The 23781-nt window shown below is 47.6% G+C and overlaps 1 protein-coding gene and 1 non-coding gene across 4 annotated transcripts in view; one reads left to right on the top strand and one right to left on the bottom strand.

Annotated features, from left to right (window-relative positions):
• Nucleotides 1–23781, top strand: part of DIP2C (disco interacting protein 2 homolog C) — a 148132-nt gene that overhangs the window by 67002 nt on the left and 57349 nt on the right. For all 3 annotated transcript variants that reach the window (XM_040247951.1, XM_040247950.1, XM_040247949.1), the window contains 12 exons: nucleotides 931–1054; nucleotides 1317–1426; nucleotides 1550–1652; nucleotides 3271–3335; nucleotides 5368–5461; nucleotides 5540–5659; nucleotides 6829–6943; nucleotides 19642–19781; nucleotides 20289–20425; nucleotides 21596–21804; nucleotides 22821–22935; nucleotides 23382–23583. In XM_040247951.1, the coding sequence (XP_040103885.1) occupies nucleotides 931–1054; nucleotides 1317–1426; nucleotides 1550–1652; nucleotides 3271–3335; nucleotides 5368–5461; nucleotides 5540–5659; nucleotides 6829–6943; nucleotides 19642–19781; nucleotides 20289–20425; nucleotides 21596–21804; nucleotides 22821–22935; nucleotides 23382–23583 (1534 nt within the window). The remainder of the gene's footprint in view (nucleotides 1–930; nucleotides 1055–1316; nucleotides 1427–1549; nucleotides 1653–3270; nucleotides 3336–5367; nucleotides 5462–5539; nucleotides 5660–6828; nucleotides 6944–19641; nucleotides 19782–20288; nucleotides 20426–21595; nucleotides 21805–22820; nucleotides 22936–23381; nucleotides 23584–23781) is intronic.
• Nucleotides 9188–9294, bottom strand: LOC120869634. Its single transcript, XR_005722601.1, has one exon. It is a non-coding gene; the product is annotated as a U6 spliceosomal RNA (small nuclear RNA).

The raw sequence follows: 23781 nt of genomic DNA, 5'->3' as shown, positions 1-23781 counted from the left end.
GCTTTTAATGATGTGATGCCCACATTCACAGTGAAGTGACAGATTATATAATTCTCTTTGAAAAAGCTCTACTTGAAGGAAAAGTCTCACAAGGGTCCTGGGATGGGAAGGTCCCCATGTGGAAGCACCAGGCTGTCTCCCCTTCTTGGGGCTTCAAGGCCATGTGGAGGCTGGTCATGCAGGATTCCTTGTAGAGAAGAGCTTGTCAATTGTCAATCTACTGGGAAGATGTGGTTCTGAGATGTTGATGCTGCTGATTTTACTGGAGTGGGAAAGAAGGAGCTGATGGCTTCACCGCAGTCCTGATGTTTCCCTTCCAGGAACGCTGGCTGCTCCACAGCTTTGTTTTCTGAATCATAGCTGGGGGGAGTGGTGGGAGTAAGGAAAGTGAATTAACTGAATTGTGGGCAGCTGGGTGCTTGGGGCGGCGCCCCTGCGTCTCCCACAGTGTCTGCTCCCAAATGCTGCTGCTCAGTCCGTGCGGTGGTGCCCTCACTCTGTGTGGCATGTTTGTTTCCGTGGTGGGTGTGGGTGTGATCATGGACTGTTTGGGGTCAGTGTCCTGACCAGAGGCATGTTCTTGGATCCTCTTTGTGGCCCATGGTCATGGTGTTGTTCAACTGGAGGGGAATGAAACGAGACCCCATGAGCGCACCAGCACGCACCGAGCTCCCTCTCTACATCCTTCACAGCAGGCCAAGGGGATGGTGCAGATGACAGGACTGAGGCCAAGCTCGTGCCCTGTCCAAGGTTAGGCAGCAGGCAGGGGGCATGAGGTTTGGCCCCCACCATGCAGATGTCAGCCAAGCCCTGACTCTCTGACTGAGCCTCTGCTGAGGGGTTGGTGCCATCCCAGGGTGAAACCATGCTTTGTCGGGAGAGCGGCCATCATCTCTACTCATGACCTTATCTCCTTGCTGCCATCTCCAGGATGCAGGAAGCCAGCAGATCGGGTTCTTGCTTGGAAGCTGTGGGGTGACTGTAGCCTTGACAAGCGATGCTTGCCACAAGGGGCTGCCAAAGAGCCCGACGGGCGAGATCCCGCAGTTCAAAGGTAAGCCCGTGCTGGACGGGGGAGGATGTGCCCCATGGCCTGTACTAACACACTGTCCACACAGGAGGTCTCCCAGCCTGCATGTGGTGGGCTCCGGCTCCTGGAGGCTCACAGCACCTTGGCCCATGCCCTTAGACTTGGTGGACACACAGAAACTTGGTCTGGCCTGTGCTGCTGTGGATCTTGCCATTAGCAGGAAGGTGGGGTCACACCTGTCTTCTAATGATGCTTACCTGAAAGGAACTTGTTCTTTATTTTGAAGGTTGGCCAAAACTGTTATGGTTTGTCACAGAGTCAAAACATCTCTCTAAACCGCCTCGAGATTGGTTTCCGCACATTAAGGATGCAAATAATGACACTGCGTATATTGAGGTGAGTCGCTGGGTCTGGACAAGGCGGGGAACTGAGTGACACGTGCTGCAACCCTCACACAACTCAGGGTCAGCGGCGGGTGTGGGCCTGGAGCTCTACCCTCCTGGCCCCTTCTCATTGCAGTACAAGACGTGCAAGGATGGAAGTGTGCTCGGGGTGACCGTGACAAGGATCGCGCTTCTGACCCACTGCCAGGCCCTCACACAGGCGTGTGGCTACACAGAAGGTATGGGCAGACCCCTGCTGGGGCTTCCTGACCCCAGATCCACCCCTGAGAGGTGTGTATTAGGCCAACCGGTCACGAGGGGAGTCGGATTAAGTTTCTCCCCGGCTACCTTGAAGGTCCATTTGTCGGACAGTTTAGTTGGCGTCTTACTAGTCTCCAACCAAAACAGACACTGTAGGCTGGGGCTTGAACTACAGGTGTTGCTGCTCACAGTCTGGAGGGTGGAGCCCAGCGCCCAGAGCTGCAGGCCCTGGGTCCTGGCCTGTGACTGCGCCTCTGACTGTATCTTCACAGGGCCTCCTCTGTGTGCCAAGGGAGCTCTGGAGTCTTTCCTTCCTTGTTAGGACACCATTCTGTTGGTCAGGCCCCGCCCTATGGGCTCTTGTAACCTTGACTGTCTCCTCAGAGTCCCATCTCCAGGCATAGTCACACCTGGGTTAGGGCTCCAGGGTAAGAACTGGGGAGAAAACAGTTCAGGCCATAACACATAGTTGACATGGTTGGAGTGTGTTCACCCCTGGATGCACACCAGAATCTCTTTGGGGTCTTTACGGACGTGCCCCATGCTACAGCGCCCCCTTCCCTGTGCTGCCTCAGGGGTTCTGGGGCTGCACTTCACAGTCGAGCGTTGGTTTCCATGATGTGCTCTCCTTGCGCTGCTTGGGGTGGTCCTGGGAGCACAGGGATAGAGTGACTGGGGGTAATAACCATGCAGACAGTGCTGACGGTTCCTAGGAGGAAGGGTCAGATCACGTACCCATAGCTCCCTCCACTGGAAGGGCTGCCATCAGGTCACCCCTGGCCATGTAGCAGGCTGCCGCCATGCCGGAGTCTCTTCCTGGAGTCTGTCAGGAGTCGTGGAGGAGACGCTTTGCTCTTCTTGCTGTTCTCATTCTCTCTCTCATCATCCTTCTTAAGAGCAGTGCACTCTCTCAGGAGATGTTCCACTGATGTCTGGTTCCTGGACAAGTGTCCAGGTGTTTCGCACATGAAGACACATCACTTCTGATGATCACCACCCTGTTTGTCATTTTGAATTCCAGTTTTTTTTCACCACCTCATGACCTGTATTCCTTACCCTAATTTCCCAAAGGTCCAGAGCCATCAATCTTGTGGCCATTGGGGAGGATAGATAATGTAAATTTGCTCCCTAATTCTCTGCATTAAAAAATCTTGCATAAAATAGAATACAGGCTGTGTATTTTGAATGTCCCTTTTTGAAATGGGGGCAGGGCACCTGGTGTGAGACTTTGGTGAGTGTTCTAGTGGTGCATTTGCTGGAAGTCACCTCCTCCTGCAAGTACACAGCATTTCTCTCTCTTGAGAGAACATATGAGGGACACAAAACGAATATTTTAAGAAAGAAAAAGGAAGGGAGGGGGGGAACACATTATAAAAGGAGAAGGAGTGGGGTGTTTTAAGTGATGGTTGAAGAGCTGCTGTTCCAGGCAGGCCACTGTCTCTGAGGCTCTGACTGGAGGCTGCAACATTTCCACAGAGACAGTGGGGTGATACTTTTCTAAGACCCATTCCTTGCCACTGATGTGATACTGAATTTCCTTTGTCCTTTGGTCCATGACTGTCTTTTGTTAAAATCTTTGACTCTGTATTTGTACAGCTGAAACGATTGTGAATGTGTTGGATTTCAAGAAAGACGTTGGGCTGTGGCATGGAATCCTCACGGTGAGTGTGACGGCCTGGCTCTGCTGTCCTGTTTACCTTTGCATGTGCTAAGTGTCAGGGTTAGAGTCGTGATCTGACCCCTTCCTCCCAAGTGATAAAGAGAAGCTGCCATTGCTGGAGGTCTTCGGTTGTCAGGTAACATAACTTCTGAAAGCTCAGCAAACCAGAAGGTTGGTAGCTGCTGACGTGTGTTGGGGCCACGCTCTAGGGCTGCAGTATGACCGTGGCCTTTCTCAGGCTCAGGAAAGTTCAGGATCTCCCTTCCCGTGGGCGGCAGCTCAGATTGGCAAGCTCAGAAACCTTGGCATCTTGGGTTTGGGTCACTTTGCCCACACATCTGATTTGGTTGCAACATTCTTGTTTTTCTCTCTGTGAATTGTTGTTTAATGAACGTTTCAGAAGTTATGCTGCAGGGGAGAAGTACTTACAGATTTCCCCTTGGTCAGAACTTCAGCGTGAATTGTAGAGGCCTTGCTTTTGTTAGTGCTGTGTGAGAACTGATGGCTTTGTTCAGGATGTGTTCAGCATCACTGTTAGAGGCTCCCTGTGTCTGTTGTACATGTGATGATTTCCACTCACCTATTTTTCTTTTTAAGTTTCTTATGCTGAAACTTTATATCTTTTTTGAAGCAAAAAATTCTAGTAGTTTTACACAAGTGATTGGAATATAACTATAAGAAATGGGATTTGTTATTTCCTGATAAACCAGAAGTTATTAGAACAAGAGCTTGCAAACATCCTGCAGACAAAGGTTTGGGGCTCCAGCTGAGCAACTTCTTCCCATGAGCGCCTGAACCCTCATCAGTAAGACGTACAAGCACAGCCCCACATGCACACTCCCCTTGTCTGCTGGTGTTGCAGGAAGAGCACAGCCCAGAGGACCCAAGTTGGACCTTGGTCCTTCTGTGGCTTGTGACATGGTACATCGCTTGCTCCCATGCCCAAGAATCGTTCATTGCCCAAGTCACTCTGAGCCTCAGTTTTCCTATCTGTCCAGTGGGAATGATGACCTTGTATGAGAACCATATGGCCTCATGTGTAATGAGTACCTGGCCCATCTACTTACTTGACAACTGTTCTCTTGGAGTTCTTTTGTGACAGTCTTGCTTTCAAGAGTTCTGTGGTAGATCTTGTGGATGTTGTCACCTGCTGGTTGCTGTGCTCTAGGTTGCTGCCCCAGGAACTGGCAGTTGCGGAGTCTCTTTCTGCTTGCCACCTTCTGGAGCAAGGCTGGTCCCTGACTAGACAGCTCCCACTCTTCCACAGCATCATCTTAATGGTGAAAGATGCCTCATACCTGCACAGAGTGGGCAACAAGCCCGAGGTGCGGGTTGAGTGCTGGTGGTGAGCAGGCTCACAAGTGCAGGGAGGGGCACGTGGTCCTCTTCCGGCAGAGCTGCCCTAGAGCTTCTGTGCCCTCTCGTACCACTTCCACCCACAAAGGGGGCAGAGCTGATGGGGTAGGTTTGTCTAGTGCATCCCCACATCGTGGTTCCTTCTTGCCAGCTCAGGGGGTGCAGCCACAGAGGATGAGTCTGCGCCACGTATGAGTCCCGGCTGCACGTGTGAGTGCCAACCCGTTTACCTAGAGAGGTAGCCTTTGTCGTCCATTTAAAGAAATAAGCACTTTTTCCAGGTCTTGGTCTACATTAGCCAGGCTAGACAGAAGAGTGGGGGTTAAGACGACTCTCCCCTGTTGCTTGGAGTTCAGCGTAACATTGAATAAAGGAAATTAAGTTTGTGAATCAAAATGAATAGAGTACACTAGAGAGCTAAGCTTCAATACTGAAAGCCCAATAAAAAGTGATTGTTCCATTTAAGTTTTTCTAAGAAAAGGATTTGGACTTAGACTCTTGAGTTGTATCAGTAGAAGCTGGGGGCACCAAGACACCCTCTGAGGAGTCACCTCCATGCCCACAGCCTCTTGGAGGGTCATGCCCATGTGGACCTTCCCTCACCGCCCCCTGCTCACCCCCTTCATGGGATCCCCACCCCACCCCACTGCCTGCTCACCCCCGTATCCTGCTTCCAGAGCGTCATGAACATGATGCATGTGATCAGCATCCCCTACGCACTGATGAAGGTGAACCCGCTGTCCTGGATTCAGAAGGTCTGCCAGTACAAAGGTGCGTTGGGGGGCTGCCACGAGTGTCAACACGTCCCACGATACAGGCGGTCACTCACTGCACTTGCTTCTCCTTTAGCAAAAGTGGCCTGTGTCAAATCCCGGGACATGCACTGGGCCTTGGTGGCGCACAGGGATCAGAGAGACATCAACCTCTCCTCTCTCCGGATGCTGATAGTGGCCGACGGCGCAAACCCCTGTAAGTGAAGGACCAGGCAGGCAGGAGGAGCCTCATTCCCTGGGCTTTCGTTTCCCCTTTCCTAGCATTCACCTTAGTGAAGGAGACTCTTACCAGGGCCTTAGGGCACCAGGACCTGAAGGTCCATCCACAGCCCTGGGGTGGAGTCCTGGCTCTTCTTCTTCCTGATTCTGAGGAAACGTGACTTGTTAAACTCTTCTCTTTCTTTTAGTTGCAAGATGATACCCAGTCATCAGATATGCAGCAGTCCCTATGTACAGTTCTTGGGATATAAGAAGTGCTCAAGAAATACTAATTATGATTATTTTATGGTCCATAGCAGGTTTATTGATGAGGAAATTTAATTTGTCATTTTTTATGGAATTTCATTATCAAATTCTGTACCAGAAACTACCTGGATAAAATAAATGAACAGTTGCACAGAATACTATTAATATACCTTGAGAAATATTTCAGTCAGTTGAAACAGAAACTCTGCTAGCTTGTTTTTCGTGAGAAGAGCATATAAGCTAGAAGCAAAATGAATGAATGAAAATGAGTAAAGGAATGTTTCTGATCACATTGGTAAACTTTGCAGCATCTGTGTTTCTAAATTAAAGCATCATACACTTAAAGAACATCTGATCTGCAAACAGGTAATTTTGTATATTAGTTTTATAATTGACTCTTCTGTTTACAGTAGGACTCTTTGTGAGCTGTTTAATACACAGATAGTTTTACCAATAACTGCAGAGTAATAAGTCTTAAAAGAAGCAAGGTAAACTTGTATTAGGAACTATTTTAGCTGATAGGTTCCTGATAACTTTATATCTTGATGTCATCACTCATATTAATACAGAGGAATGTTTTCTTCATTTAGTTGGGTTTAGAATTCTCTCTTGGAACATGCATGTGGAAAATGGTAGAACAAGTTTCAGAAAAGTTATTAAAGTTAAGTTCTTCAGTCAGGAAAAATATATGGTTAAATATAGTAGTTGCATTTTTTAAATTCTTGAATTCTGTGTTTGAGAATAATATTAGCTTTCATTGTAACAGAAATGGTAGGTTATGTTAAATGAAGTATTTGTCCATGCTGCCTAACTCCACATGTCCCTAAATTGTAATCTCAAAGGCATTTTATATTAGGGGATATTTTTAATTGTCTTCTGTCATCCCCTCTTTCTGTCTAGGGTCTATTTCTTCCTGTGATGCATTTCTCAACGTCTTCCAAAGTAAAGGTCTACGCCAGGAGGTCATCTGCCCCTGCGCCAGCTCACCAGAGGCTCTCACTGTGGCCATCCGGAGGTACAAATCCGTTAACTCAGTGGGCCTGGGGAGAGGTCTCATTCCGCAGCTAACAGAGGCCCAGAAGTCTTCACAGTTTATCTTAGTGTGAGAATAAAAATAAGACCCAGCTTTCAAGATGAGTTTTTATTCTTGTATATGCTAGAATGGATTTTCTTGAATAGTCTAAATTCATTGGTTAGAAACTTACTTATCACTCTGGAGATTCATTGTGATTCCCAGGTCAGTGGAAGTCTGTCTGTAGGTATGCTGAGCAGTGAACCTCGTCCTGGCAGGTTATGCATATTTTCATTTGCTTGTATTAGGCTCAGGTTTAACTTGAAGCTCCAGTACTTTGGTCACCTGATGCGAAGAGCTGACTCTTTGGAAAAGACCCTGATGCAGGGTGAGATGGAAGGCAAAAGGAGAAGGGGACAGCGGAAGATGAGATGGTCAGATAACATCACTGACTCATTGGACATGAATTTGAGCAAACTCTGGGAGATAGTGGAGGACTAAGAGCCTGACATGCTGCAGTCCATGGGGTTGCAAAGAGTCGGACACAACTTAGTGTCTAATCAACATCAACAGAACAGAGTAAACAGATGAAACAAAAATTTTGTGGCAACCCCTTTTCCCTTTTACACATGGTTTTTATGTTGTCTTCATTTTCGGCAGTTCTACACACACCGCACAGTAAACACACTGGTTTTCTGAGCTTTTGAACTATTCAACAGCACTTCAGAGGAACCTGGGACCTGGGGTCTCCTGCTGTGTGGACCTGGGCTGCTGGGGCTCTTGCTAAGGTCAGCAAATGCAATGCCCTTGGTCCTAGGTCACTCTGGCATCGCCGCCTACTTCAGAGCCGTTGGTGCCTATCAGAGACAGGCTGTGGTTACGGCTCATAAGAGCTGACTTTGCCCAGGGTGAGAAGGGCTACAAGGGCCTGTCTGGATTTGTCAGTAGTTCCCAGAAACACATACAGAGAAAATAAGCTTATGGTCACCAAAGGAGAAGGGGTGGGGGGAGAATAGATCAGGAGTTTGGATTAACAGATACACACTGCTGTTCATTGAACACCAGAGATGCGCTTTAGAGTAGCAATCCCTGACCTGTTTGACACCTGGGACATTTCCTGGAAGACAGTTTTCCGTGGATGGGGAAGGAGGGGGAGAGGGACAGGTGCTGGTCTGGGGATGATTCAAGTGCATTACTGTTTGTTGTGCACTGTATTTCTATTATTATTACATCAGCTCCACTTTAGATTATCAAGCATTAGATCCTGGAGGTTGGGGACCCCTGCTGTGCTTAGCATGCTGTTCAGTTGTTCAGTCATGTCCAGCTCTTTGTGACCTCATGGACCACAGCATGCCAGGCTTCCCTGTCCTTCACCTTCTCCCAGGGTTTGCTCGAACTCATCTCCTTTGAGTCAGTGATGCTGTCTAACCATCTCATCCTCTGCCACCCCCTTCTCCTTTTGCCTTCAACCTCTCCCAGCATCAGGGTCTTTTCCAGTGAGTTGGCTCTTCTCATAAGGTAGCCAAGGTATTGGAGTTTCAGCTTCAGCGTCAGTCATTCCAGTGAATATTCACGGTTGATTTCCTTTAGGATTGACTGGTTTAATCTCCTTGCTGTCCAAGGATCTCTCAAGAGTCTTCTCTAACACCACAATTCAAAAGCATCAATTCTTTGGCACTCAGCCTTCTTTGTGGTCCAACTCTCATGTCTGTATGTGACTATTGAGAAAACCATCACTTTAACTATACAGACCTTCCTTTGTTGGCAAAGAGATGTCTGTGCTTTTTAATATGCTGTCTGGTTTTATCGTAGCTTTCCTTCCATGGAGCAAGCATTGTTTAATTTCATGGCTGCAGTCACTGTTCACAGTGGTTTTGGAGCCCAGGAAAATAAAATCTGCCACTGTTTCCATTTTTCCCCATCTATTTGCCATGAAGTGATGGGACCAGATACCATGATCTTATTAGTTTTTTGAATGTTGAGTTTTAAGCTCTGAGTGGTTGTACACATGGAAGGTTTCTAGGCAGGAGGTGGGCAAGGCAAGGAGTTATTAGTGAAAGAAAAGAAAAAGTGGTTTCTGTGTGGTATGTTTTATTCCTTTCTGCTTATTCTTTTGTGTGTCTGTTACAGGCTTTTGGTTTGCGGTTGCCATGAATGTCATATATGTATTTTTTAATTGGGGGATAATTGCTTTACAATGTAATGTTGGTTTCTGCTATACAATAGCATGAATCAGCCTTAAGTATAAAAAATACAGAGCGCTTCCTGAATTTGCATGTTATTCCTACACAGGGGCCATGCTAATCTTCTCTGTATCATTCCAGTTTTAGTATATGTGCTGCTGAAGTGAGCACCGTATATTTCAACCTGTGTATATATGCATCTGTTTTAAGTTGATGGTCACTTAAGTTTTCAGTAACTTTGAGCACAGTCTAAAAGCACTCCATTTTTACTCCCCCTCCCCCCCATTTTGTTTTTGATGTCCTGTTTTACATTTTTCATTTTGGTGAGTTGCTTAACTGCTTATTGCGGATGTAGACGATTTTACTACTCTTGTCTTTGAACCTTCCTACTAGCTTCACAGGTGGTTGATCTACTACCTTTACCACTACCACTACCTGTTTGCCTTTACCAGTGAGATTTTTCTTTCATAATTTTTTATTTCTAGTTATGTCCTTTTCCACTTATAAAAGTCCCTTGAACATTTCTTGTAAGAATGGTTTAGTGGTGATGAACTCCTACAGCTTTGCTTTTCTGTAAAATTCTTCTACCTTCTTCAAATCTGAATGAAAACCTTGTGGGTAGAGTCTCCTTAGTTCTGTGTTTTTCCTTTCAGCATTCTGAGTATGTCTTGCCAAACCCTCTGGGTTGCAGAGTTTCGCTGAAAAGTCGACTGATAGTCATATGTGGTTTCCCTTGTATGTAACTAGTTGCTTTTCTCTTTCTGATTTTAAGATTCTCTCTTTATCTTTAACCTTTGCCATTTTATTGCAGCGTGTATTGAGGAGATCTCTTTGATTTCATCCTGACACCCACAGTGTTTCCTGGACCTCTAGGTCTGTCTTCTTTCCCAGGTCAGGAACGTTCTCAGCCATCGTTTCTCTGGACAGGGTTTCTGTCTCTCCTTCTGCCACCCTGTACTGTGAACATCAGCGTGCTTGGTGGTGTCCCAGAGGCCCCCTAAGCTGGCCTCCTGTCTTTCGTTTCTGTTTCCTTTTCCTGTTGGATGATTTCCACTGCTGTGTTCTCCAGATGGCCGATCCATTCCACGTTCTCTAATCTGAACTGTTGGGTCCCTCTAGTGTCATTTTCATTTCTGTTATTCTTTAGTTCTGTTTGGTTCTTTTTATTTTCTGTGCCTTTCGGGAAATTCCCACTTAGTTCCTCCATTCTCCTCCCGAGTTCAGTGAGCATACTCATGACCAGTAGTTTGAACTCTGTCTGATAAATTGCTGCTCTCTGCTTCACTGAGTTCTTCTTCTGTTTTTTCGTGTTCTTTTATGGCTTTGACCAGGTGATGTCATGTCCGAGGTGCCCTGTGGTTCTGGAGATACGGCACCTGTAGGCAGCACACATCTGTCTGCAGTGCCTCAGAAAATGGTTTCCTTTGTGCAGTAAAGTGAACAGAGCACTGGTGATGACTGGCCTCAGACAGCCAGCAAATTCCCATGTGCTGAGCTGCTCACAGAGGCTAATACGCCATTGTGCTACCTGACACCCCATTTTGGTTTCGACGTGACTTGAAATCACAAACTTCATGCCCATCATACCTGGTAGGAGAGAGGTTCTAGGGGGCAGTTCAGGGTGCATTTCAAGACCAGCCAGGTGCTCATCATGGTGTTATTTACCTTGAGTTGGTCCAAAACGTGTACATTTGAAAGAGTGCTTTTCAGTCTTATGTTGATTTTCACAGCCACCTCCTGTGATAGAAAGGGCGGAGGGTAGGCTACTTACTGATCGTGTCACTGTGGACCAGTTAACCTGTGCCCCCTCCCGTGCCTGACATACCAGCCCCATGCCCGCACCCCATGCCCCTCCAGGCTTTATGCAGCCATTGCCCCTCCTGCTGCCCCCTCCCAGGCTTCATCTGTGCTCCCTGTCCATGAGGAGTTCAGGCTAGATCCAGGGGCATGTGAAAATTGGGGGCTGGTCTTCATCTCTTGGGTCTTGGCCACTGTGGACTCAGTTCTCCTTTCACATGGGAAGGAGAGGTGGAGGCTGAGTAGACGTGATTTTTAGTTTAAGCCTCCACTACCATCCTCTCTTACCGTCCTCTGCAGCCACATGCACACCCCACACCTTCCACCAGCTCTAGCATCCTGTCCAGTTTGCCAGGGGACATCCAAGCCCAGCGCTTTCTTCCACCACCTCACCAAGTTCCTGCCTTTCTGCCCTCCTGTCCCATCTGACCAGGAGCCACAAGGCCACACAGTCTGGTCATGCCCCTTCTTGGTCCCATCCTCTCTCCCTGTGGCCAGACCTCCTGGTCTCTGGTGTGCCCCTAGGGCAGCATGGCTGAGGCCTGCCCTGACCACCCCATGCTCACGTGACTCTCTGTGATGCCCTTTCAGCATTTGCTTCCTTCTCACAGGCTGGCAGATTCACTGGTGTATTATTGCTTATTCTCTGTCTCTGTCTGGCTGATGGTTGGTGTTTAGTATATATTATGTTAATAGATGAATAAAAGAAAAATGGAAAATATGTAAAGTGAGGCATTAAAGTCACTTGCTGTACACTTACAATGACCCTTTGTAATTCACCAGCAGCAAAGGCTGTGAAGAGTGCAGCCCTTTCCCGCATGTCTGTGTACTGGATGTGTGCACTCACCTAAGCAGAAAGATGTAGGTTTGCATTTTACCTGAGTGAAGTCTTGTGGGGTTTTGTTTGTTTGCTTTAACTTCACTTGACTGACTAGGTGCAGCTAACTGCATAAAGTTATAGTATCGTGATCTGATGCTCTGAGAAAGCAGCATCAGCAGAAAGGCCATGTCCCTACTTCCCACGCCCCCATGAGTCTGATCCTGAAAAGGGCCGAGACAGGGGAGAAGGATAAGGCGTGGACACAGGTATGGTGTGGGGCAGCAGCCTGGGGCTCTGGAATGATGCTCTAATGCCAGGGAAGACCTGCATGTGCTGCATTTGAGCTGTGAGTGCTGGCTGTGCAGGAGGGCATTGCTCTGTGACGGTGTCACACTCAGACGGCGTGGCGGTGAAGTGGGAGAGCGTCTCTGTCTCGGGTGAATGTAGAAGAAAAACACTTGCTAAACTCTTGTTTAGAACCTGTTTCATTCACCATCCTTGTTTCTTACATGTTCATATTTAAGTTCATTTTCAAGCAAACTTGTGAAAACACTCATATTTTTTTGGAACATCCTCCTCTACAGGCTGTGTGACCAGTGACTAGAGGTCAGATTCCTGTTCTGTCTGGTATCCATGCACATGGCTGTGTGTACAGAATGCTCTTGCTTTTGGATTATCAATCTGTCTTTTTGTGCTTTGTGCTTATTTTTTCCCCAAAACTTGAAGTGCACTTGGCACACGTAAGAAGTAAGAGGGCAAGTTATTAAATAAAAACAGCTTTGATCCATTCTGTTCACTAAAGTTTTGCGTGGGGGCCCGGGAGGCCTAGTCATTGCTCCTGTGAATTTGGGAGTGAGGACAAACTGGACACTTTCTTAAATAGTATAAAGTCAGCACTGAAAGCATTGCAGCACTCACACTTTGTCTGCTACTCATAGGATGATCTTTAAAAGAAAAGGTAAAAAAGCGAAAAACAAGTGATTGGCTGCCTTGTCAGTCTGTTTCTGTTGCTGAGTCCTTCATTCTCACTTGAAGGGTTGGGAGCTGATTTTTTCCTTTGTGCTGTTGTCTGAGCATCTGTGTCCTGTCCGAATAACCTTCCCAGGACAGCTTGTTTTGACCTGTGGTGAAGAAGAGATTGAACTTGCAGTAAAGAGCTGGAGCAGATGATTGCCCACTTGGCTTTTGTCCATTTAAGTAGAAAATGGCACTGAGTGGTTGGCCTGTGGTCCTCAGTGAAGAAAAATTGCCGCTGCACCTCCACTACTCAGACTTTCAGAGCCTTGGCCCTTTCTGAACACGTCTTGCTCTGTGATGGTCTTCTGTTCAAATGTTTGTAAATCTGCAAGCCAGCTTGTTACAGGGAAGCTGCTTGGGCAGCCTGTGGATCTGGGTGTGGCAGCCAGGAGGGCTGGCCTTCTGAGGCTGCTCTGAGTTGGTCCTGCTGGAGTAGACACCGGGTTTGGTGGCTCAGCACCCGTGGCCACTAAGTATGTTGATGTCCCTGTTCTTGAAGGCAGCAGCAGGCCTCTCACCTACATGAAAGGCAGTGTCCTGGAAGGTTCGGGTGCAAGGCGGTCACAGTCACCTCAGGATCCTGCTTGGAAAGGAGCAGGGAGTACCTGTGCACTGGAGAGCTGGCAGCAGGGCCCTGGCCAGTGTCTGGGCCAGCAGTGTGCATCCAGATTAAGAGTTAGTATTTTTCTCTCTGAAGGCTAGTTGTAGAATAAAAAATACTGGAGAAGTAGTATCCATGATGCCTAAACTCAACAGGAGAATTACAAAACCAGGACAAGATGGATGCCAGTAGGTTGTTTTCTGGACTGGGTTTCTCCTTGGTTGCCTTTGATTGTGTCTCCATCTCTAAAATATAGATGATAGAGTGCATTGTTTAACAGCTACATTGTGATAATGTTGATTGAACTAAAAAAGCTTTTTGTGACCCTTTTAAATACAAGGTATTCTTTCAGTACCATGACACTTTGGCAATTTAAAAAAAAAAAGGTGTGTATGTGTGTGTGTTTAAAAAAAAAGGTGTGTGTGTGTGTGTGTGTGTAACACAGTAGTTAAGTTGGTAATTCCAAAGAATGGTAAAGATACCCCTGTGCCACCATAAATATTTTCCACTTTGAAAGAGCATCTAATTTAGTAGTTAGAAAGCTGGGTGGAAACAAAGGGCAAAGATAGCAAATGTGGAACTGTCCTTACCATGTAGCCCCCAGGTGAAACTGAAATTTGACGATTTCTGACAGAGGCAAACCAACTAGTGATCCAGACTGAAAAACAGTTAACACAGCTTATAGGGATGAAGTGGGGGGTTTTCAGAGTTTGGAGATCCATAATCTTGTTTTGGCTTCCCTGGTGGCTCAGAGGATAAAGCGTCTGCCTGCAATGCAGGAGACCCGGGTTCGATCCCTGGGTTGGGAAGATCCCCTGGAGAAGGAAATGGCAACCCACTCCAGTATTCTTGCCTGGAGAATCCCATGGACAGAGGAGCCTGGCAGACTACAATCCACAGGGTTGCAAAGAGTCGAACATGACTGAGCGACTTCACACACAATCTTATTTTTAAAACATAAGAGATAAAAATACATTGTTCGTCATTTTATCTAAAAATTTAGCTAAAAATTTAAAACTTCTCTAACATGAAATGGTTTGGAGATGATAATCATCTAAATTAAAATAATGAGGTAGCAGTGAAGAGCAGAGTAACCATGTTATCTCATTGTCCTGATCATGTATATTTGAGTTGATTTTACTGTATTTAGTGTTACACTGAATTGAGCACAGAAGTTTGCTTTGATGGAGACTGATGTGCACAGAGGGAGATGCTGGGAAGTAGCCTCCCTAACCCCAGACTTGCAGGCTGTCTCCCTGCTGGTTCTGGATGATTGCTCTCTGACAGGGAAAAGTAACCAGGACAAATGAAGAACACATCTTGTAAACAGTGTGTATGGTGTGATCCCTTTTCTGGCTGAGAGAAAATTAAGCCTCTGTAAGTAATAGATTTAGCAGAAAAAAAAATCTGCTAACTACATACTTAGTGAATAGGTAAGGATGTGATATAGGGAGAAACGTTCCTTTGTATGTTACTCAGCTCTTAAAATGATTTTTTAATATGGCATGTATTGCTCTCATCAGGAAAAAGGGACAAAACTACATTAAAATAACTCCTAATTTGGGGAGTACTATGTTTCAACCTTGTGTCTTTGTTGTCCCAGCTAGCTGAGGGCTTGGAGGATGGCAGTGGCACTAAGAAGATGTAGTTACCTTGTTGAGTCCCAGCAGCGGAAGTCCTCAGAACCTTTGTTGCTGACTTGACCCCACTTACTTGGCATCTCTGCGTGTTTGAGCCTGGCTGGCTCTTTGCATAGTGTTGATGTGTTTACTGCATGTGTGGGAGCTCTTTCTTTAGACCTTGCAGAAGCGTGATCAGCTCAAGGCTGATCATGTCGAGTGTGTTAGAGGCTAAAAATGGCACCACAAATAACAGTGGGTACAGACTGCCCACTGATGGCCTTCTCCATCAGCTCCTTCCTTGCGGGGCCTCTACTTTGGCTTCAGATGGGCTTTTCCCTTTTTCTACCATGGCGGTATTGGCCATTCCTAGCTGTGTGTTTTCTTAGAGTGTGAAGACAGCTCTGTGTGGTCCTGAGATTGCCAGGATGATTCCTCCTGTAATTGTGTTCTGTGTGAGATGCATAAGCACACTGATCATCTTGGAATTGAACCTGGAAGCTGACAGTTGGGTCTGTGGCACCCTCGGCCATTATTTAGTTTACTTGTTTTGATTATTAGAGTAGGTGTTTAGAAATTCCTAAAAATCTTGCTTATTGAGATTGGTTTTTCTCCCCTCACCTAGTTTATCTCCTTGGACTTTTTATTTCCTGCTGCTGCTGCTGCTGCTGCTAAGTCGCTTCAGTTGTGTCCGACTCTGTGCGACCTCATAGATGGTAGCCCACGAGGCTCCACTGTCCCTGGGATTCTCCAGGCAAGAACACTGGAGTGGGTTGCCATTTCCTTCTCCAATGCAGGAAACTGAAAAGTGAAAGTGAAGACGCTCAGTCGTGTCCGACTCTTAGTGACCCCATGGACTGCAGCCTACCAGGCTCCTCCATCCATGGGATTTTCCAGGCAAGAGTACTGGAGTGGGTTGCCATTGCCTTCTCCTAGGAGGGTGTTAATGGAGAAAAAAGATCACCTGACTTGGTTAATAATCCTGGAAATACAAGTTGAAACAACAATGAGGAATGCACTTTACTCACCATGTTGGAAACAGTTATAAGGTTGGTGATCAGTGTCAGCACAGGTGTGTGAAAACGGGTAAGGCTGAGGGCAGCTTAGCACTGAGGTAGAAGACACGGGTTCTGAAGCCATTCTGGGCATGCTGCCTGGCCAACCCCACCACTGCTGCCCTGGTGGTGCATGTCCTGTCTATGAGTGAGGAACGGTCATGCCTGTCTCATGGGCTTGTGTGAAGAAGACATTAGTTAACATACATAAAATGCTTGGAACAGCATTCTGAGTCCACTCAATGGACTGTGAGTGAAAACATAGTAATATTCATTCACTCTTAGTGGGATTGCACGGTGACACGGTCTTTTGAGAAGGTGTGTGCGTGCATGCTTACTCGTGTCCAACCCTTTCCAACCCCAGGGACTGTAGCCCACCAGGCTCCTCTGTCCATGGAATTCTCCAGGCAAGAATATTGGCGTGGGTTGCCATTTCCTTCTCCATTTTGAGAATGTATTTAGGCTTTATTAAATTTTTTTTAAATTTTAAATGTATATGCTCTTTGATCCTTCCATTCCCTTTCTAGGTATGTACAGAAATATTTCCAAATGCATACAAATTAAATGAAAGAAAAATGTGTTCATATTATTGAACACCATGTAATAATTAAAGCAGGTTAGTTCATTGGTGTGTCTAGGACACATCCTGTATGTGTTAACATGCACACACCCATGTGGGAAGTTCTGTAAGGTGTTTGGTGAGAACAGCAAGTTGCAGAAGAATGTGCACATGGGGTTCTGCTTCTCTTTGGTGTAAACACATTTGTGTGTGCACATATTTTATAGGCAGTAGGGCCAAAAAGGCTGAAACTTCACTCTTAACGTGGGTAGTGGCTGCCAGAGGAGGGAGTGGGGCTGGAGGTGAGCAGAGTCTTAGCCTTCTGCCGTGTGTTCTCGTGCAGAGCTTACCATGTCCATCTGAAGGGTGTGCTCATGTTACTCATACCACTGTTTTAAAATCTCATGAAAAAACTTACAGTGAACTAAAAAGTGCCTAGTCTTCTAGGCCAGAGACAGGGAAAGTGTTGGGAAAGGAGACAAGATGGTTGGGCAGGGGCTTGTCTGTGGGTCTGAATCCCCACAAGCCCTTCCACTCACACAGGCAACTAAGTTAATATTTCTGAGCCTTGGTTTTCTATTTTGTAAAATGGGAAAGTAGCAATGCCTCTGCAGGTTCACGGTCACGAGTAAGTTGATGTGTAAATGGGACTATCTGGCACATGAAACACCCAGTTGAGCACAGCTCCCACTCCCTCCATGGCACAGCAGGTCCTGCAGAAAGGTTGGGGGACACAACCAGGATCGCAGGTGTGTGAGCAAGTGAGCAGCAAGGCCAAGTACTGTGCCTGGTAGTTAAGGTGCTTCTGTGTTGCCTTCTTGGATGTATTTTGCAAAGCTGCCAGGAATGTCTGACTTGCAGGGACTCTGTTAAATATAATATATGGCATAGATTACAGTAGTGCAAAGTTAGTGCTGTTGGTTTACATTTAGGTGAGTCTTCCCATAACTCAGTCTTCCCATAACTAGCATTTTACAGACATAACTGAAAAATTCCTGTAATAAATGCAGTTCATGATTTTAAGATATTTAAATACTGGATGTTGGAAAGTGGATCTCATAACTAAGATAGACTGTATACACTGCTAGGTCGTGAAAGAACGTCTCCCTTCTGGCTTCTTGGTCACAATGTATCAGTTCTTAAATCTTCCCATACTTGGGATATGTCTTGGCTGGTTCAGCATTTTGCCTTCATGTGGATTTTTAAAATAAAAACCGTCTTACCTATAAATTATATTAAGAATGTTCATTTGCTTGGGCTTTTGTAATAGTTAACAGCTCTGGGGTCTTAGTGTCTGAGGTTAAGTTGTCGGCAGGGTTGGCTCCGTCTAGAGCTCTAAGGGGAATCTGTTCTGGGCATCTCTCCAGCTTCTGGTGGTGCCAACCACCCTGGTTTATAGACCTATAACCCTTTACTAACTACTTATATTCTGCAAAGACCCTGTTTCCCAATAAAGTCAAGTTCTGGATACAGGGGGTTATCAGCACAGGAACATGTCTTCTGGAGGGAACACAGTTTGGCCCACAGAAGGTGCTCAGGCTGATGATTCTGACTCTCAACATGGGGTCTAGACTGAAGATGAGGGTGAGGGAATCCTGGCCCCCTTAGGGTTTCTGCGAGGCTGCTCTTTCATTTTACAATTTTATTGGGGCCTTTGGAAAAGGTACAGCCAGGAGAGCAATATCAGTTCCACTGTTTGGGGCTCATTTCCAGGTGGCTTCATGTGGGTCTTATTATTTGGGCAACTTTGCTTTTGTATTCTTTAGTGCTACTCTTCTTGATTGTTACAGATGGAATAGTTTGATTTTCAGACTCTTACTTTTTTTAAATTGAAATGTAATTAGTATATATGCTTCTTTTTAAAATATACCAATAACTTGATTCAAATACCTGTTATTGCAAATTTTAGCTTTTGTTTCCCCATTTATGTTTTTTAGTTTCATTATAAACCTTCATGAAATGCTTTAAAGCCATATGGCAGACTGCTATCTATAGTTTGTATTTTAGGTCCTAAAACACCTTAGGCGTTTGTATTGGGTTGGCCAAAAAGATCGTTTGGCTTTTTCCAGCAATCTTATAGAAAAAATATTTGGGAAATTAGAGAAACAAACGTGATGTTTACCTAAATTATACTCTCTCACTTTGCTCACATTGAAGAATCTTTCGTTTTCAGGGATAAAACCCACGATCCTATAAATGTTTCATTTATTCACTGATCTAGTCGGCAGACATTTTTTACTAGACACGACTCCAGGGGTGGGGGTTCAGCAGTGACCAGAGGAAAGCCCTTGCCCTCATGGAGGAGGCCTGGGTGGATGGTTAGAAGGTACCTGTTGTGGAGGAGGGCATGGAGGTGCTGTTAGTGGGGTGACGAGCCACCCCGGGTGAAGGAGAAGGCCATGAGGCACCCTGCCAGATGCGAGGAGGAGGCCTGAGCCCCAGGGAAGTGGGTGGGCATGGAGGGCGAGCACCACCAGATGCTGAGTGGAAGCAGTGAGGACTCGAGTGGAGGTGAGCTGGGGCGGCGGCAGCAGACCCGGGATGTGGGAAGCTGTACCTTCCCTAATCGCCAACCACTTGATAGCTGGTCTCTCATCCAAATAATTGCCAGTTCTTACAGCTGAGAGTGTGCACACTCAGCATACGTCTGACCTGGAGGCCACATTCATAGTCTGGCATTTCTACTCACTGCTGTCATTCTTTTTCCTGGAGACTTGAGTTTCCCTTCTTAGCCATTTTCAAACCTAGAAGATCCGACCTTGCAGGGGGAAAGAGTTAAGGTGGAGGAGTTGGTTGGTGTCTAGTGGACACATGTAAGGGGAAGGCAGAGAGACAAAGGAGCCCTGTGGGATTTCCATGCTTCTCAGGAGTCTAGCAGTTTTTAGGAGCAGACCTCAGTGTGTCCTGAGCAGAAAACACAGGGCATGTGACAGTTGTGTCTGCCCTTAGGGCCTGAAGGGGCAGCCTTGGTGTGTAGGTGGCATGTGGACACACGTGTCTGTGTTCAGACAGCTGACGTGCTTCTAATCAGACGCAACCTGTCCTCATAGGCCCACCGATGACAGCAACCAGCCCCCAGGCCGTGGCGTCCTCTCCATGCATGGGCTGACCTACGGGGTCATCCGGGTGGACTCGGAGGAAAAGCTGTCTGTACTCACCGTGCAGGACGTCGGCCTCGTGATGCCTGGAGGTGAGGGTGGGTGTGGGTGCAGAGCCACAGCCTAGAGAACTAGCAACCCCAGCCTTTCCTGCAGGGCCCGCCTTGATGAGGAGTCTGAGGTAAAGATGGAGCTTCCCATGGGACAGGGAGGCTTTCTGTTCAGACAGGCTCAAGAGACTGGAGCGGTGTGCTGTGCTCATTGGTTTCAGGGCTCAGACTGTGTCCTGGAGGCTGTGTGTGCTGGCTGACGACACACGCCGTGTGGTCTGTTCTCAGTGTCTTCCTCATGTCTGCATGGTGTGTAAATCCCGTTTACACCCTAAACTTACAGCAGCGCACAGCTGTGAAATGCTGTTTTACCGCAACAAGAAAATCACAACCTGCTTCAGGGACTGTGAGGGCCTGTTCTCGTTTACTTGTGGTTTTGCTGCAGATGCTACTTCTGTCTGTGTTCTTTTTTGTATCCATTCATTTCTCCTCTCCAGCTTCCCCCAACTTCCTCTCTAAAGTAACCTGTGCTTGCTGTTTTGCATTCAGCCATCATGTGTTCAGTGAAGCCGGACGGGGTTCCCCAGCTGTGCAGGACAGACGAAGTCGGGGAGCTCTGCGTGTGTGCGGTGGCCACAGGCATGTCCTACTACGGCCTCTCGGGTATGACCAAGAACACCTTCGAGGTAGGTGGCAGGTGAGCCCCATCAGACAGCTTTTGCCAGGTGTGTGGAATAGATGTAAAAAGGAGATGGTGATTTTTCAATAGAACATGTTCATGGTGATTAAAATGGTTGTAGTTTCTCCTGCCATTCTTTATAGCTTTTAATAAATTTGGCTTAGCAGCCTTGTTTTCACCTCATAACCAGAGCTGAGAAAGAGCAAGTACAGTTTCTCTAGAGGCCCGTCCTTTTTCTCATTGCCATTCTCACCCATCTAGAAAGAGCAGCAGCTGATGGGTAGGGGCTGGGGAGCGCACAGCCCTGCCGAGAGGGGAGTGGGCAGCAGCCTCCTCGGGCACCGTCCACCTCGGCCAAGCATTCGCACTGCATGGCTGCCTCCACCACCCAAGCGTGTGTCTGTGCTGTGTGCACATGGTGTGGCGTGCAGTTAGCACACACATGTGCACACTGCCTGGTAGACCCAACATTCTCAGAATTCTTACCATTTCACCAAGTGTGCTGACCTTAGGAGGAGCACACTTTGACTAAGTTGTATGTTAGCAAATATGAGTTGATTGGGGATAAATTTTTTAAAGGGCTGTAAATAGAACTTTGGATGTGAGCACATGTGATCTGCCTTGTACAGGCAGATCTGTTGAGTCTGGATTCAGGTTTCTAAGTGCCCTTGAAACTGAGTCAGACACAGTCTAAATAAAACCTATCTTCTTTTCTGTGTGGCTTATGTGTTAGGTGGGAGGAAACTAGGGGTCGAGTTTGAACTCATGGTGGGGCTGCTCTTTCTGTGTTTTTGAGTGTGTTTCCAGTAAGGAAGACAGCAGTGTAATGAACAGGAATCATTTTGCTACTGACAGAGGTTATTTAAAGTGCGCCTTGCTTCTCCATTTAACCATTTTTATGCTGTGGTTTTATAAGTAGAAGAATGAATTAATGTTCGTTAGACTGTGGCAGGCCTCTTCAGAGGGCCCTGTGTGTGGGCCGGGGGTGAGCTGTGAGAGTGGGAATGGGGACAGGGGATGTGTCCGCAGGCTGGCGCTCATGGCAGCTGTGCAGACCCGGGCTTCTCCCGCCAGGGCCAGGTGAAGAGACCCAGCGGAGGGAAGCAGGAGCAGTGGGTTCCACGGAGGAGGGCAGAGGTCGGGCCCTAGCAGGCACTCAAGAGTTCCTTGTCCCCAGGTGTTCCCGGTGACGAGCTCAGGGGCCCCGGTCAGTGAGTACCCCTTCGTGAGGACGGGCTTGCTCGGCTTCGTTGGCCCTGGAGGGCTTGTGTTCGTGGTGGGCAAGATGGACGGGCTTATGGTGGTCAGCGGGCGCAGACACAACGCCGACGACATCGTGGCCACAGCACTGGCTGTGGAGCCCATGAAGTTCGTCTACAGGGGAAGGTGGGTGTGCTTTGTGTTTGGTATGGTTCTCCACAGGCTACACTTTTTATATAAAGCTGCAGAAAATTGCTTAAACTAATGGGACTCTGTGTCCTCCTCTGTACAGTGAAGCCCCTGAACTCTGTGACTTCTGAGATTCTGTGCAGTTCTTAATGTCCAATTTTATGAAAATTTTCTGAGCCCAATAAATGTATTTTCACTAGATTCTCCAAGTTAAAGAATAATATCCATTAGAAAAGCATATTTTTAATTAGTAAACTACACAAAGAAAAGAACCAAGCATTTATCTTGCTGTAGTTCATTCACCCAAAGGTAACAAATGAGCCATAAACTGCCTGGAAACTGCCTCAGGTGGGTTCCTTCTGGGTGGTGTCCCTGACCCCTGCTTGGCACACAGCCAATGCTGGATCACTGACCATGGCTCCTGAGGTTTTGCTGATTTGCAGGAAGTCAGCTGCTCTGGGTTTCGCCCTGCGTAGCTGAGCTGGCAGGAGCAGGAAGACGCAGAGCTTCGGGTTGGGTGTAGCCCAGCCACCTTTGTGCAGAGGACCCCCCAGAGGGCCAGTCTGTGCTTCTCCTGAGAGAATCTGGGCTAGCAGAAAACCATTAGCTCCCCAATGGCAAGGTTCTGCTCATTGGGAGAATATTGCTTCGCAGGTACAAACTCAAGATGCAAACTGCAGGGCCCAGTAAGATTCAGCAGTTTTGATACTTGCACAACTCCTGTCTGTCCCAAAGCTTGAGGCCCATTGGCCAAGCTGCAGCAGGCTGCTTCCACAAGAAGAGTGGCAGTCGTCCTCCACTTGCCCCCTGGCTTTGTCAGACTTCTCCCCTGTGCTTTTGTGGGTGAGCACCTGGGAGGTGGAAGCTGCAGTTTTCCTTTCCCGGGGAGTAGTTGGTGCTGAGAACTCCTGAGCTCTGTGGTCATAGTATCTGTGAAGCCCTTCATGGCAGGGCCAGTCATCTGTGAGCATCTCCAGTGTGTGCTCACCACCGTGTCCTGTCTGTATTCACAGAATAGCCGTGTTTTCAGTGACAGTCCTGCACGACGAAAGGATTGTGATTGTGGCTGAGCAGAGGCCAGACTCCACGGAAGAGGACAGCTTCCAATGGATGAGCAGGGTGCTGCAGGTAGCTGGCGCCTGCCCCGAGCCCCCTCCCTGTTCACGTCATTTTCCCTATTGCCATTGAGTGCTCTGCTTATCCCTCCTTCTGACCAGAGACTCATCAGCCGCCAAACCTGGGCTCGCCTCCCAGGGTGGGGGGGTGGGGGGTGCTAAACAGACCCGGCCTAGGGGTCAGAGGTGTGCAGAGCTACTCCCATTGGCTCGTGGAGGTCGCAGCAGGAGTTCCTGTTAGGACCTTGAGAGCGTGCTTTTTTCCTCCCAGTGTCTGTTCTCACGTGTGTGGTGTTCCACACATGCTCCATGACCTGTGCGACCTGCCCTCTTGACCTCAGTGTCTCCATGATGGGAGCTTCGCGGGTGCTGCATGTGCTTCTGCGTGGTGTGCTCTGCACAGTCTGAGTATTTGCTCCTTGTCTATTCACCATGCTTCTTTCTCTTGTGGCTTTCCAGGCAATCGACAGTATACATCAAGTTGGGGTTTATTGTCTGGCCTTGGTTCCAGCAAACACCCTCCCCAAGACCCCACTTGGGGGCATCCATTTGTCAGAAACGAAGCAGCTCTTCCTGGAGGGCTCACTTCACCCCTGCAATGTCCTCATGTGTCCCCACACATGCGTTACAAACCTGCCTAAGCCTCGGCAGAAGCAACCAGGTACGTCTGAAGGGCTGTGAGGGCCTGGGGTGGTCCTGGGTCTGGGCAAGGGCCACACCGACCCCGTTCTCAGCCTTCCTCTTCTCCAGTCTCTCATCATACACTCTGGCAGGTCAGCCTCCTCCTGAACACTGTCTTGCTGCCACATGTGGGAAGAAGGTAGTGGAGTCCAGGCCCAGGGTGAGGGCCACTGGGAAG

The sequence above is a fragment of the Oryx dammah genome, unplaced genomic scaffold (assembly GCF_014754425.2).
Source record: "Oryx dammah isolate SB20612 unplaced genomic scaffold, SCBI_Odam_1.1 HiC_scaffold_10, whole genome shotgun sequence".
Taxonomy (NCBI): Eukaryota; Metazoa; Chordata; class Mammalia; order Artiodactyla; family Bovidae; genus Oryx; species Oryx dammah.
Note: the sequence above shows the minus strand (reverse complement) of the source record. Positions and strands in the feature narration are given on the sequence as shown.